This window comes from Larimichthys crocea, chromosome X (genome assembly GCF_000972845.2).
Source record: "Larimichthys crocea isolate SSNF chromosome X, L_crocea_2.0, whole genome shotgun sequence".
In the NCBI taxonomy this organism is placed as follows: Eukaryota; Metazoa; Chordata; class Actinopteri; family Sciaenidae; genus Larimichthys; species Larimichthys crocea.
Window position 1 is genome coordinate 25,084,247 of NC_040020.1, and position 12,252 is coordinate 25,096,498.

The 12,252-nt window shown below is 42.1% G+C and overlaps 1 protein-coding gene across 2 annotated transcripts in view; it reads right to left on the reverse strand.

Moving 5' to 3' along the window:
* Positions 1 to 572: 572 nt before the first annotated feature.
* LOC104921159 (protein tweety homolog 3) overlaps positions 573 to 12,252 on the reverse strand; it is a 23,910-nt gene continuing 12,230 nt past the window's right edge. Inside the window, exons 4-15 of one of the 2 annotated variants that reach the window (XM_010733615.3) lie at positions 11,826 to 11,937; positions 11,499 to 11,719; positions 11,014 to 11,109; positions 10,797 to 10,869; positions 10,584 to 10,659; positions 9,632 to 9,687; positions 9,391 to 9,483; positions 9,102 to 9,194; positions 8,874 to 9,010; positions 6,855 to 7,028; positions 5,141 to 5,216; positions 573 to 3,535 (exon numbers count right to left, since the gene is read on the reverse strand). In XM_010733615.3, the coding sequence (XP_010731917.1) occupies positions 3,401 to 3,535; positions 5,141 to 5,216; positions 6,855 to 7,028; positions 8,874 to 9,010; positions 9,102 to 9,194; positions 9,391 to 9,483; positions 9,632 to 9,687; positions 10,584 to 10,659; positions 10,797 to 10,869; positions 11,014 to 11,109; positions 11,499 to 11,719; positions 11,826 to 11,937 (1,342 nt within the window). In that variant the 3' untranslated portion in view covers positions 573 to 3,400. The remainder of the gene's footprint in view (positions 3,536 to 5,140; positions 5,217 to 6,854; positions 7,029 to 8,873; positions 9,011 to 9,101; positions 9,195 to 9,390; positions 9,484 to 9,631; positions 9,688 to 10,583; positions 10,660 to 10,796; positions 10,870 to 11,013; positions 11,110 to 11,498; positions 11,720 to 11,825; positions 11,938 to 12,252) is intronic. The other variant, XM_027282957.1, reaches the window with a different exon arrangement.

The window sequence follows — 12,252 nt, forward strand, 5'->3', positions numbered from 1 at the left end:
ATATACGTCACAGAGGACATTTTACTGCAGTACTGAGTACTTTTACTTTTGATACTTTAAAGTCTGTGTAAAGGCAATTCTGAGATTTCCTTCAAAATAAATAAAATATGTTGGGAAATAGTTGCTGAAAACATGAAAAGACTTTGAACGATGAATTACTGAAATGTGGAGTTAGAGGTTAAAACAGTTTTTTTTCAGTCCAGGATGTTTTGGGCGGTCCTAAAGGGTGGCTCGATGACACACTGAGACCACCCTGAGCGTACCCCTGCACCTAGCAGAGAGATAGAGATGAATTCATCTTGCTCAGAGTGTTTCAAAGTTAGTCATGTCATTTTCTGCTCCCATGAGTAAGTGTGGCTTCAGCACGTCGACACAAGCAGGATTTTGTCTGCTTGTAAGTATTACTACATTGTGGTATTGGAACGTTTGTATCTGAGAAACTCTTCCACCACTCGATCTTTCAGATCCACTTTTCAGTTTCAGTTGTCAGCTGTCAGTCAGCTATTATAATTTAGTACTGTAGTAGTGTATCACATTCAGGTTCATTCATTCAGAAAGAACCCACAGTCTTGATGTTAAAGTTGCTTTAATTTCTTTTTTAAAACATTTATTCCAGGCTGAATGATATCATTACCACAGTTTTGACATGTACATCATTAATATCTTAGTTAAACCATCGGAAAATAAAAACAGCCATAGAAAACATTGTTTGTCTGTCACATCTGGACAGAGGTGTATTTGAAGTCCTGTGTACACACACACACGAACATTACTGACTCTTAAACATGAGTGTGGACCTTTTTTTCTTCTTCTTTTAATCCAAGAAAGCACCACACAGGAATTCAAATACAACTTTAAGTCAGGTGTGCAGATGACACTGGAATAGTTTTATGAAAACATTGCAAGACAGAGAGTCATTCACCATTAATAAGAGAGGAAAAACGCTGCTCTTGCCTTTATTCTCCTACAAAACAGCTAGCTATTATTTTATCTTTAAAGTTTGACTTTTACAAGACAGAGAAAAAAACATGTGATATGAAGAGTGTTGTAAGAGTTTAAAAACATTATGAAAGGCCATTAATCAGTGACTAGTCCCACAGATCTTAACATTGTTTGCATCGATGGTGAAAAAAAAAACACTGTAAAGTACTCGACCATAGGTAGCATTGTTACCATAACATGGACATTTTTCTTTCTAGTAAAATCACACATGTAAGATTGTCTCGCTAATACGAGAAGTGGTCATTGATTAATAATAACATATTAAAATGCTGTACAGGAATGGTGGTTGGAAGGTGTTTGATTGTTAGGGCTCTACTACTAGATTCCAGGTTTCTACCAACTACATTACCCATGATGCAAATGGTTATCAGTGTGATGTCAGCAGTGGGAGGGCATGTAGTTACTACAGCTCTAAAGGTGAATGTAAACAGGACAAAAGTGGGGAAGGATGGGTTTTATAAGAAACTATGGGCGTGTGTACTGAATGTGGATGTCTGTACAGCATGTATGTGTGTGTATTTTAATATGCGTGTGTGTGTATGAGGGCATGCGCGGCGTCTGTGTAGAAATGACTCAGGCTAGATAAGCTGGCCCTTGCTTGCTGCCAGTCAGACACACCGATCACTGTACTTACACACAGTAACACTGAGATAGAGCAATAGCCAATCACGCTGCAGTGATGTCACACACACACACAGGTTCACAAATACAGTTGTTTTTTTTATACACTGTACAGAGTGTGTGTGTTTTTTGTTTTTTTTTAGAGTGGGAGGGAAAACCACTGGCAGTGTCCCAGGCAGTTTTACTTCTCCATCTCGCAAAGTCACCTTGAAGAGCATTTGTGCTTGTGGGTAAAAAAAAAAAAATGGAAAAAACTTAAAACTACTGGTGGCTAAAGGTCGATCTGAGGTCACCAGTTAACAAAATAAAAGCACAGGAAGAAGAACAAGAGTATAGAAGCAGAAACAGAATACTACAGTTGGTCACAGTATCACATCCCGAATTTCAGCTTATGATAAAACATAAAAAAAAAAAAACACCCACTTTCCTCGATCAACACTTTTATGTAACATTTTTTTTTTTTAAATCAGGGACATGTTTGTTTTTTCAGGTTTTCGGGACTTCCGTTCAGTAATAACGAAAAGCTGTTTAATTTTTTTTACTGCTTTTTATATTCCTGATCACATCCCTGAATGAAAACAAAATATTAAAATAACAAAAAGTCCCCGACCGTCCTCTGGTGGGACCTTGACTGGCTTACATAGCACCTGACAAATGTGTAGTCGCTATTTTCAGTGAGTCTTACTCCATTTCAGTCGTTCTCCTTTTTCAAGTGTCTTTCCGTTGTTCCCTTCACAAAGGGAAAACATTCCATGAGTTTTTCCCCCCTTTTTTCAAGACATCTGGAGGCAGTAAGGAGAAGAGGACAGAATCAGGCATCCCTCATTATTCAGAGTTTTTTGGCACCAGTTGAGCCTTCTTATGTCCCGAAATTTCTCGCTCCAGTTCCCAAAAATTCACAAGTTATTCCACAACAGGATTCCTGGCTCATGTTCAAAATGCATTAACCGATGCCATATGTGCACGTAAACAAATATGGAGAGAGACACACTTTGTTTTTCAAGCTCACGATTCAAGTCTTAGACAACAATTTTAAGCTAAAGAGAATCTGGACGTGTTGGTACTGTTTCTATCTAAACATGGCTTTCTGATTCACTGGCTTATTATTTATATAGATGTGTCCGCCTATTTGTGTGTGTGTGTGTGTGTGTGTGTGTATGAGATACAGCAAAAATTTCCATGATAAACACTCAGCACACCACGTTTACCAGTAATGATTCAACAGTCTACTTTTCATGAAATCAGAGTAAAGCACACGTTTACTATTTACAGCTCTGTACAGTGTGTGTGTGCATGTGTGTGTGCACTTGTCTGTGTGTGAGTGTGTAGTCTGAATGGGAATTGAGTAGTGAGAGCGGCGTGGCGGTCTCCACTGGAGGGCAGTGTACGGATCCCAGCAGAGAAGAAGAAGAAGAAGAAACTGGAGACGGAGCCAGGGTGCTTTCCATCACAGCAGCGGTGGAACGAGCAGTGGTGTAGAAACTGTGATCTTCTGGGGTCGACTTTTCATTTTTTGGATAATCGTGGGTTGACCTTCAAAGTGCAGTCCTTTGCTGAGGTGCTTGGTTGATGAGTCCGAGCTTGTTGTGTTATTTCTGGGTGTACCGGTCTGTGTTGGTGATATTTCGTGGACCTTTACAACCTGGGGGTCCTGTTGGTGCTTTTAAAAACGCTCAGCTCTGGTTGAGCTCTGGTGGAGTTGGATCTTGTCATTGGCTGTGCGAACTGGATTCAGGCAGTACTGAGGGAGGGATGTGAACTGATGCGAATCTGGTCTCTAGTGAACTGAGGACTGTGGTCGGGCAGCGGGGTGTGGCCGGCTAGCCGGGTCCAGTTGGTCATTGGGAACGGAGCGTCGGTTCTGGTCCGGTCGGTTGGTGGCTAGGTACTTTGCCCTCATACTGGAGGTGTACTGAAGAGATGACAGCGAGGAAAGAAGGGAGACAGAGGGAAACATGTCGGGGAAAGAAGACAATCAGATTTAGAGGCAGGAGGGAAGAAAAAAAAGACAACAAGACGAGAAGAGGAGAACACGTATGGATTATGATCACGCATTATTTACACTGAAGAATGAACTGAATGCAGAAAGAGTCACAATTAAACAACGCACATTACATCAGGAAATGTGAATGGTTAAAAGCAATAGATAGATAGACAGATAGATAGATAGATAGATAGATAGATAGATAGATAGATAGATGTGTGAAGCCAACAAACACACAGCAGAAATACTTTGACCAGTCATTTGGACAGCCAGGGGATCGATTAAAACATCATTAATTATATAACAGCTGATTAGGTCTGGATGATGTTATTGTAAATTAGCAGATGTGGTCCGTTTTGTCAGTGGTTTGTAGTTAGTGCTCTAGTTCTGATGTAGTAGGTTAGCCTGGTATGTTAGTGGTCTCTTGTGAGCAGCTAGCTAGTTACTGTCGGAGGTTCTCTGGTTTCCACATCACCGCAGACACCGATGACAGGAGGGCACTCTGGCACAGGACGGCGGCCCAGTCGACAGCCCTGTCTAAGTGATGAATCGTGGGCCATTTTTGGGCGGCTGCTACAGTTTGACAGTGGAGGTGGGAAACATGTGTTCCTATGGCTGTTTAATGGTGAAGGGTGAGGGGGGGCACAGAAACAGAGGACATACATACACCTCGACAAGAAAATGCACACATAGACACACTGTGGGGACAGAAGGGAGCAGGAACTTTAGAGGTTTGGGCTCGAGTTTACTCAGGGGCAGAACTGTCAAGAGATTTTTTCACTGAGCGAGGAATGTATCCTAAAATGTGTTCCTAGATTTGTTGATTCAATTTTGTCAGTCCACAGTGTTACAGCCCTGAATATATGCAGTTGATACTTCATGTAACAACATACACAACTACAGGCCCAGCAGTGTCAAAGCCACAACAGTCAACCTGTTTGTGGCAAACAAGAGGTGCAATTCAGACATCTGGAAGACTGAAGAATTATGTGTTTGATGCACTACAGTCCTAAATATAAGTCTTTCTCAGTGATGTCTGAACTGAGTCATCTGGTGTTACATGGTCTACACGTTCTCCTCACATGGCACTGACAGCCACAGAGAAACCAAAACAGACTTTTTTACATCAGAAATAGAGGATAACTTTTTGTCCAACATGACCCAACAAAATGACTCTTATCAAAAGAGACAAGACTCTCTTTTGATGCAACAACACGCTTCTTTCAAACCTCCGGTTGTCCCAGGCTGCCAAAATGACCTTCATAAAGACGATCCATGATCACGGTCTAGTTTGAGCACAGAGTACACTTGCAGTGGTGTAGGGATGGGGGACTACCTTCCAATATCCACACTCGCATGTTATCAAAGCATCAGACGTGAGATTCAAGTACATTTATCAAAGCTTCCTTTGTTACAATCTTGAATTATAAAATGCCGTCTCTGCGGGTTCTGTGCTTTTGGATATTTCCCAGCTTCACTGTGGGTATTGGAAGATAGTGTAGGGAGAGTGTGTTCTAGAAAGTGTGCACTTACAGAGGGTGGAGGGGACTCCCTGCCAATCAGGGGGGTGTTCTCACACCGAGGGTTCTGAAAGTTTGCGTTCTGGCTCCTGCATTATAGAATAAGAGGTTACTGCATGTGGTCACCCTGCCACTGGGGCTCAGTTGTTGATCGGTGGTTGATCTGTGGTCTGCTCGTGGTTAAGACTATGTGGCTCTCTCTCTCGCTCAAATGGCCTCAGTAATAATTACCAGTCAGGGACTTGTCTAAGCTTGGTGGTAGCATATAGCCACGGGTTAAACACCTCTGCCACAGTCTAACATAGTTAACATTCTTTCTTAAAAATGCACAAAAGACAAATATTTAATCCCAATGGGACAATGAATCAGTAAAATAGTACTTTTATCACTGCCTTAGACGATTATTTTTAAAAATATTATGTATATATATGTCATTTCGATTCCCATTGTGCAGCAAATAAGAGCTATTTCCTTAATCACTGGTGTTTTAATTACAACAGCGCAGCTGATCCCCGATGTTAACAGACACACCTGAGGTAGACATCATAAATGTCTAAAAATAAAACTGCAGGGACATGGTTCAGTAGTATTTATAGAAAGAGATATGTATGGGAGAATAGCATAGTTCCTTCAAGGAAAATAAATCACAAGTACCTGAAACAGTCCAAAGATCTTAAACTAGTTAAATGTCCTTTTAACCTATGAACGAACACATATCACCGCTCTGTCTTTAAAGCTGTTTCCACATAAAATAAAATGTAACATTTTTATACTAAAAAGGACAAATATGTGGTTTTGTGTGTTTTGGTCCATTAACTATAAATGTTTAGTTTACATTACTGCCTTTTTCCAAAGTACAGGTCTACTCTTAATTCCTGAACTCCTTCAGGAGCTTGTAGTCTTGCCGCTGGCAGCTGAGTCGTGTTCTCGAATGTCAGATTCCACAAACACGACAAGGAATAATATATGGCCACAACTGTATAATCATGCAGTGATAGCTTAACTTTGACTAAAAAGCAAATACAAGCAAACATTCGCTGTAAGGGCGTACTTATCTCAGGCGAGTGTCAAGCACTCGTACCATTCTGGTGTGGACCAAAACTGTTTATCTGACTACGTGGTAGAGAATAGATCACTAAAATCTATTGTATGCTTTGGAGTATAGTCATCAGTTTGTTAATGGCACAAAACATGAAACACATTGTCCTTTGATGGTCTAAAAAAGTCTAATTGACTTTCAGAATAAACTGTACTATTTATTTTTTTTTATTTCTTTCTGCAGACTAACAGTTCCTTATTTAGCAGCAAACATTTAGCACTTAATCAGCTCACAGCTTAAATAGTAGCATGCATTGGCAGACTACAGATAGATGTGCTGGGTTTTTTTCTCCTGTGGGAAACTGTAGCAAGCAGGGTGAAATTACTATTAACTTATAAACTTAATTATTGACTACAGTGAGTTTTATTTTGAAAATTGAACTGAAACAGGCAGGCAGCCGTTTATCTATCAGCAACAAAGAGAAAGCTATTGAAGGTTTCTAACTTACTGAGCCATACATAGCAAAAAAAAAAACTTGCTATTCTAACTTATCTTATCCCAGGGAGTGAGCGTAGCTATGCTGCTAGTCACGAGGAAGGAGGAGGGGCAAGCATCAGCTACCTACGGCAGGCAGTGTATTGCTGTATTGCTATCGCTGGCCTCTAGCCAGCAGTGGGTGCTAACTCACATGTATTCAGTGACGGGGGCATTGCTGACAGTGTGGGCTGTAGCGGGCAGGCTAGCTTCGCTACCGTAGCTGGAGCCACAGCTGTAGAGACTGGGCATGTGAACGCGGTACAGGTTATCGTGCACACCGCCCCGTGAGGCACCCGACTCGTCCTCTCCGTCCTCCTCATCCGTCCTTCAATTGGTCAGGGTAAGGGCAGGGCACGAGAGGGCATGATGGACAGGAGGGGGGGGGGAAGGTAGAGGGGAGGGAGATCCGAGAGAGACAACAGAGTGTAAACAAGTGGTTGAAGAGGAGGTTAGGAGAGGGGAAGGTGTACTTGTACTATGTGGAGTCCCCTGATACAAAAGACTGGTTAAGGCCATGCCTTCAGCCCCAAAGCAGCTGAACAAGAAGAAAAGGAACATGGGCAGCATTCATCTACAAAACAGGTCCACTACAAGTACAGTACAAGTCTCTATTATTACTACACAGCCCAGAGTGGACCCATGAAGCTGTTTTTGGTTGCTGTGTGCAGTAACATAATATTAAACTGTATGACGTCTTCAATATTCTCTCTTAATGGGTAGAAACATGCAGTCATTTTCATCATGCAGCCATCCTCTAGAGAGGATTCAATCCTGATAATTACTGACCAGTTCAAATTGTCCAAAAAGAATCAAATTTAAAAAAAAATCAATTGTCTTTAAAGTACTTCATGCATCACTGAGTGCTCCATGAAACTTAAAGCAAAAACATCAGGAAAAAAGGAGATAATATGGCTGGTTTGGGCAAACCATTTTCAGACATAAAATGGTCAGAAATGTAAAACGGCCAGCAACGTAACAGAATGAGGCATCAAATAAGATATGTGCTGATTTGGAAGTTGGATCTCTGGCTACAGAAATGTACTGGTTTCTACGATGTATGGGTCAACCACAAAATACATGTTTGTGTGCCTATTATTATTATTATTATTTTTTTTTTAGGAAGTCTATAGCAGCTGCCCAAAAACTAACAAAGTCCCATCACACTGTTTCAGAGGGAGCTGAGCAGGGCCCTATGTTAACAGAGACAAAAGGCACAAAAGAAGTTACTGCACTGACTGGCCACCAGATGGAGGTGTTTCACTCAGGCAACCAAGAAAGAGCTCAGCTGTGCTGCCCCATCAAACAGACTCAGCAGTTGCAGCACAGTCAGCCTTAATAAAGCAACCAACCCCATGAGCAGTTATTCTTTCTGAATTCAGGGACATTATGGATTATTGTTTAATACCTGCTGGGCCACACTTTGCTTAGCATTGCTGGTAATTCACACCCAACAAACAAGCGTAAAACACCACTATTATGGCACAGCTGTGTTTCATAATTCAAATCGTTGAAACCTGTCACTGTGTGTAAAGTCTAGAGCTCTTTGCACTTATTTTTACCAATAAATTATTTGGTTGTTTGAATAGCTATTTGAACGGGGCCGTTTATCGGACCATCGGGTCGTTTAATTTTTTTTTCTCAATGTGCACCATCATTCGCTGAAGCCCAAAGCATTTTCCAAATCAGGACAGGGAGAGAGGAGGAAGGGACGGAACAGAAGGAGGAACTGGGCCACAGAAAAAAAAAAAAAAAAAAAAAAACTGTGGTGATACACAATCTAACACAACAAAGGTGCTCCAAGTCCACAGCGGAGAAAAGAAAATGAGAGATATGTACAAACACAGAAACAAACAATCAGCCAGACTGGCAGCGCTAACAGCAAACAATAAAATAAACAAAACTTGCAGAGAAAACTGGATGGGTGCAAAGACAGGCAGGAAGATGTAGGATACAACAGCTCAGGAGGCAAATACACTTAAAGAATGACATGCATGGGCACCGAGTAGATTCTTTATGGGTCCTTCAGGTCATAACAATCAAGGCGTTAGAAGTAGTAACATGTTAGCCGTTAGTGTACAGATTTACTTAAGACATACATGTGGGAACATAAAGACTGTGTGTGTTTGTGAGAGATTGTGCGCGTATGTGTATGTGTGTGTGTGTGTGTTACCTCTTGCCAGGCCAGGTATGTGGCACGCTGCACACAATGGAGGAGAACATCAGGGCAGTGACAAAGGAGAAGAGAACCAGATAGATAAGACCCTCCACCCCGTCATAACACAGCCCAGTCAACGCCTGAACGTAGTCCTACATGGGGAGAAAAAAGACAGGAGTTAAGTTAGTTGTTAAGAAACTCTTGTGGACTTTTCTCCTCTAACACCACGCACGAGTGACTCACCATGTGTAGGCTGCGACAGTCGACCAGAGCAGTCAGCTGGTGGAGACCAACCTCGGTGGAATTTAGCACAGACTGGATTTGCTCGAGACCTCCCTACACACACGGAGCAAAGCTTTAAACATGCATGTTCAAATATAGAGATCCACCTTCGTGCGTGTACACACCAGATAAACCTGTGTGTGTGTGTGTGTGCTGGCACCTTTGTGTCCGCCGCTTTCATCACACTCCCACTAATGCAAATCCACTCATCCGTGAAAATAAAGACCTACAGATTGTTGCGCACACAAACCTTGGTGTTGGCATAATCACGTGTTGCTGATCTAAGTAGCTCTGCCACATCATCCTGCATCTCCACCAATGCTTTGTGACTCCCCGACAGCCTCTACAACACATACAGAGAGACATAAGCAATGAAAAACACACACACAAATACATGTTTTGGTTATTTAATTTACAGATTTAAGGAGGTAAATTAAGGAACCAAATATAAAATGTATTCTACAAGAAATAAATTAAGATAATGAAGTTACCTGCTGGAAGGGGTTAATCTGACCAGAGCTGCACCTCAGGTAATACTGCAGGATATCTAGGAATATGCCAATAAAAACATATCAGTAGAATATTACCTTCATACAAAGAAAAGGAAACGTGTAGCAAGACTTTCTAAGTGCAGTATCTCTTTGTGGAGACGTGTTAGCAGTATTACCCAGGCATAATTGTGTGTGTGTGAGTGTGTGTGTGTGTGTGTGTGTGTGTTACAGAGGCAACATCTGTGCTCTACAGAGCGGAAACAACTGACACACAACAGAGCTCATTAGATGAGTGAAAAGAGAGAAGTGATGGAGGGAGAGGGGAGAAGGGGAGAAATTGAGAGGTAAAGAGGAACATAAAAGGATGAAGAGAGAGAACAAATCAGATAATGAGCCTAAGTGAAAACGCTAAATTGTGCTCTGAATATTTTTTTATTTATTTTTTTACATCTGGGACGGGCAGGAAGAAAGGCGAGCAGGGTGTGTGCAGGATTGCTGATGCATTGCAGTCAGCAGAGAGAGAGAGAGAGAGAGAGAGAGAGAGAGAGAGAGAGAGAGAGAGAGAGCTTTTAGATACAGAGTGTCAGTCAAATACAATCCCCTGGGACACACACACACACACACACACAAACACACACACATACACACACACTTGTTTCTTAAAATAGAAGCAACATGTCAGGGTGAGATTTAACTGTCAGTGTGGAAACTTGAGTCTATTCAAGATGTTTCTGCTTATTTGTCAACCAATAGTATCTGCCGAGGAGCAGTCCACTGACCAATCATCTCTCATTCATTCATTCTTCAATTTCCAGCACTATAATTAATATTATTGTTCAAATATTGTAAAATGTGTTGTCTTTCTGCAGAGGTGGACAGTCTAAGTCATCCCCAGGAAAAATATACATGGCTGCTACCAGATCACTGAGTCTGTATTTTCCTGTCTGCATACCTTGGTCGATGACAGCGTTTTCCTTGGTTACCCTGGTGATGTAGGTATCCGGGGAAACGCAGAAGTCACTGGCTGACTGTAAGAGGGTAAGACACACATGACACATCAGGCTACAGTAAAACTCTGTGCTGAACGCGCTCGCTCGAGCATTGAGAAAGGATTACATCACTGCAGAGCTAGAGAGCTCGGAAATGTTGCCATGGTTACACTTACAGCAGCGACAGCCAGTTCCAGGCCGAGAGACCCCCAGCTGATTATCAGAGTCAAAACCCCGAGCAGGCACACTCTGACGGACAGAAAAATACATATCTTTAAAGTCAAGGTTCAGCTTGCCTGTATGTCATGAATTACACAGATTTAACAGAGTTTAGAAAAGGATTTGATTTGTCCAATAGGAGCAACTTTTGGTGTATGACGTGCAGTAACGTACCCAATCAGAGTGCCTCTAGAGTTGCGTATCAGGCCAAAGAGCACCAGGAGACAAATGAGTACATCAAAGAGCAGCAGGCCAAGGTATCCCAACCACCTGTAAATATACACATTTATTCAAACAACACAAAAAGCAGAGAGGGTGGTAGTCTTTTTGGGATTGAGCTAAATAATCCTGTAAACAACCATGTAGTTTGAACATGTCCAGGGTCAGAGTCAGACACTAGCTAATTAGGTTTTGGACTCACAGAATCACAAGGTTTCTTCTGTTTCAGTACTGCATTGTTGCCACGGCTGGTTAACACCCTTATGGCCGTTTTAATGGTTTTAACTTCCACCCTCCAGCCATTCTAAAATATTTACTAGGTAGTAGTGGTAGAATACAGTTTGTACTGGCTTGTAAAAAATACCATAACTTTGTTTAGTTCCTCTGAACAGATCAAACATGTTTCCATCACAAAGCTCACAGCATTACTTGTTACCAACCTGTAAAAATCAAAAGCCTCCGTCTTGCGTGCCAAGTCCTCCAGGGAAACGTCAGTATTGGACCAGAAGGGAACATCCACCATCAACCTCACCAGTTCATCCAGCTGTCCCTGCAGCTTTTGGACGATGGACACGTAGTCTGTCTGCTCCTGGAAGGCTGTCTCCAACTGAACCAAGCTCTCCTCCACTGTCTGGTTTAAGGCTAGGGCACTGTCTGACACCTTGACGTCCACAGCAAAGAGAAATCAACCTGCCATTTAATCATTTTCTTCTTTTTTTTAAATCGTATTGATAGAGACAAGCATAATGATACAGGAGGTAACTCACCAGTTTCTCCACCCCGGATATGGTGCGGTTGGCATGACGGAGGGAGTATGCCAAACGACTGGCTCCATCACTGGACTCCCCATTTCCATAGAATCCAACAGCAATGCCAGCACTGAGAGGCAGAAAACAGAAAAGGGCCAAGTGTTAACACAATGGCTAATTCAACCATCAGATGGCATCAAATGAATCATTATGGAATCAATATCACAGTGATACACGCACACAGCGAAGAAAACTGCAGCCAAGACAGTGGAGTTATTAACTGCAGTACCTCTGTTAACCAGCAACAGGCAGAGCTGAGCTCTATGTTTTTTTGCTTTGGTGTCACCCTGGGGCCTTGGGCAAGCACAGGACTACCAGCAATGATTCACTCTCACACACACACACACACACACACACAGTCTACACAATAATTGGGTCACCAGAC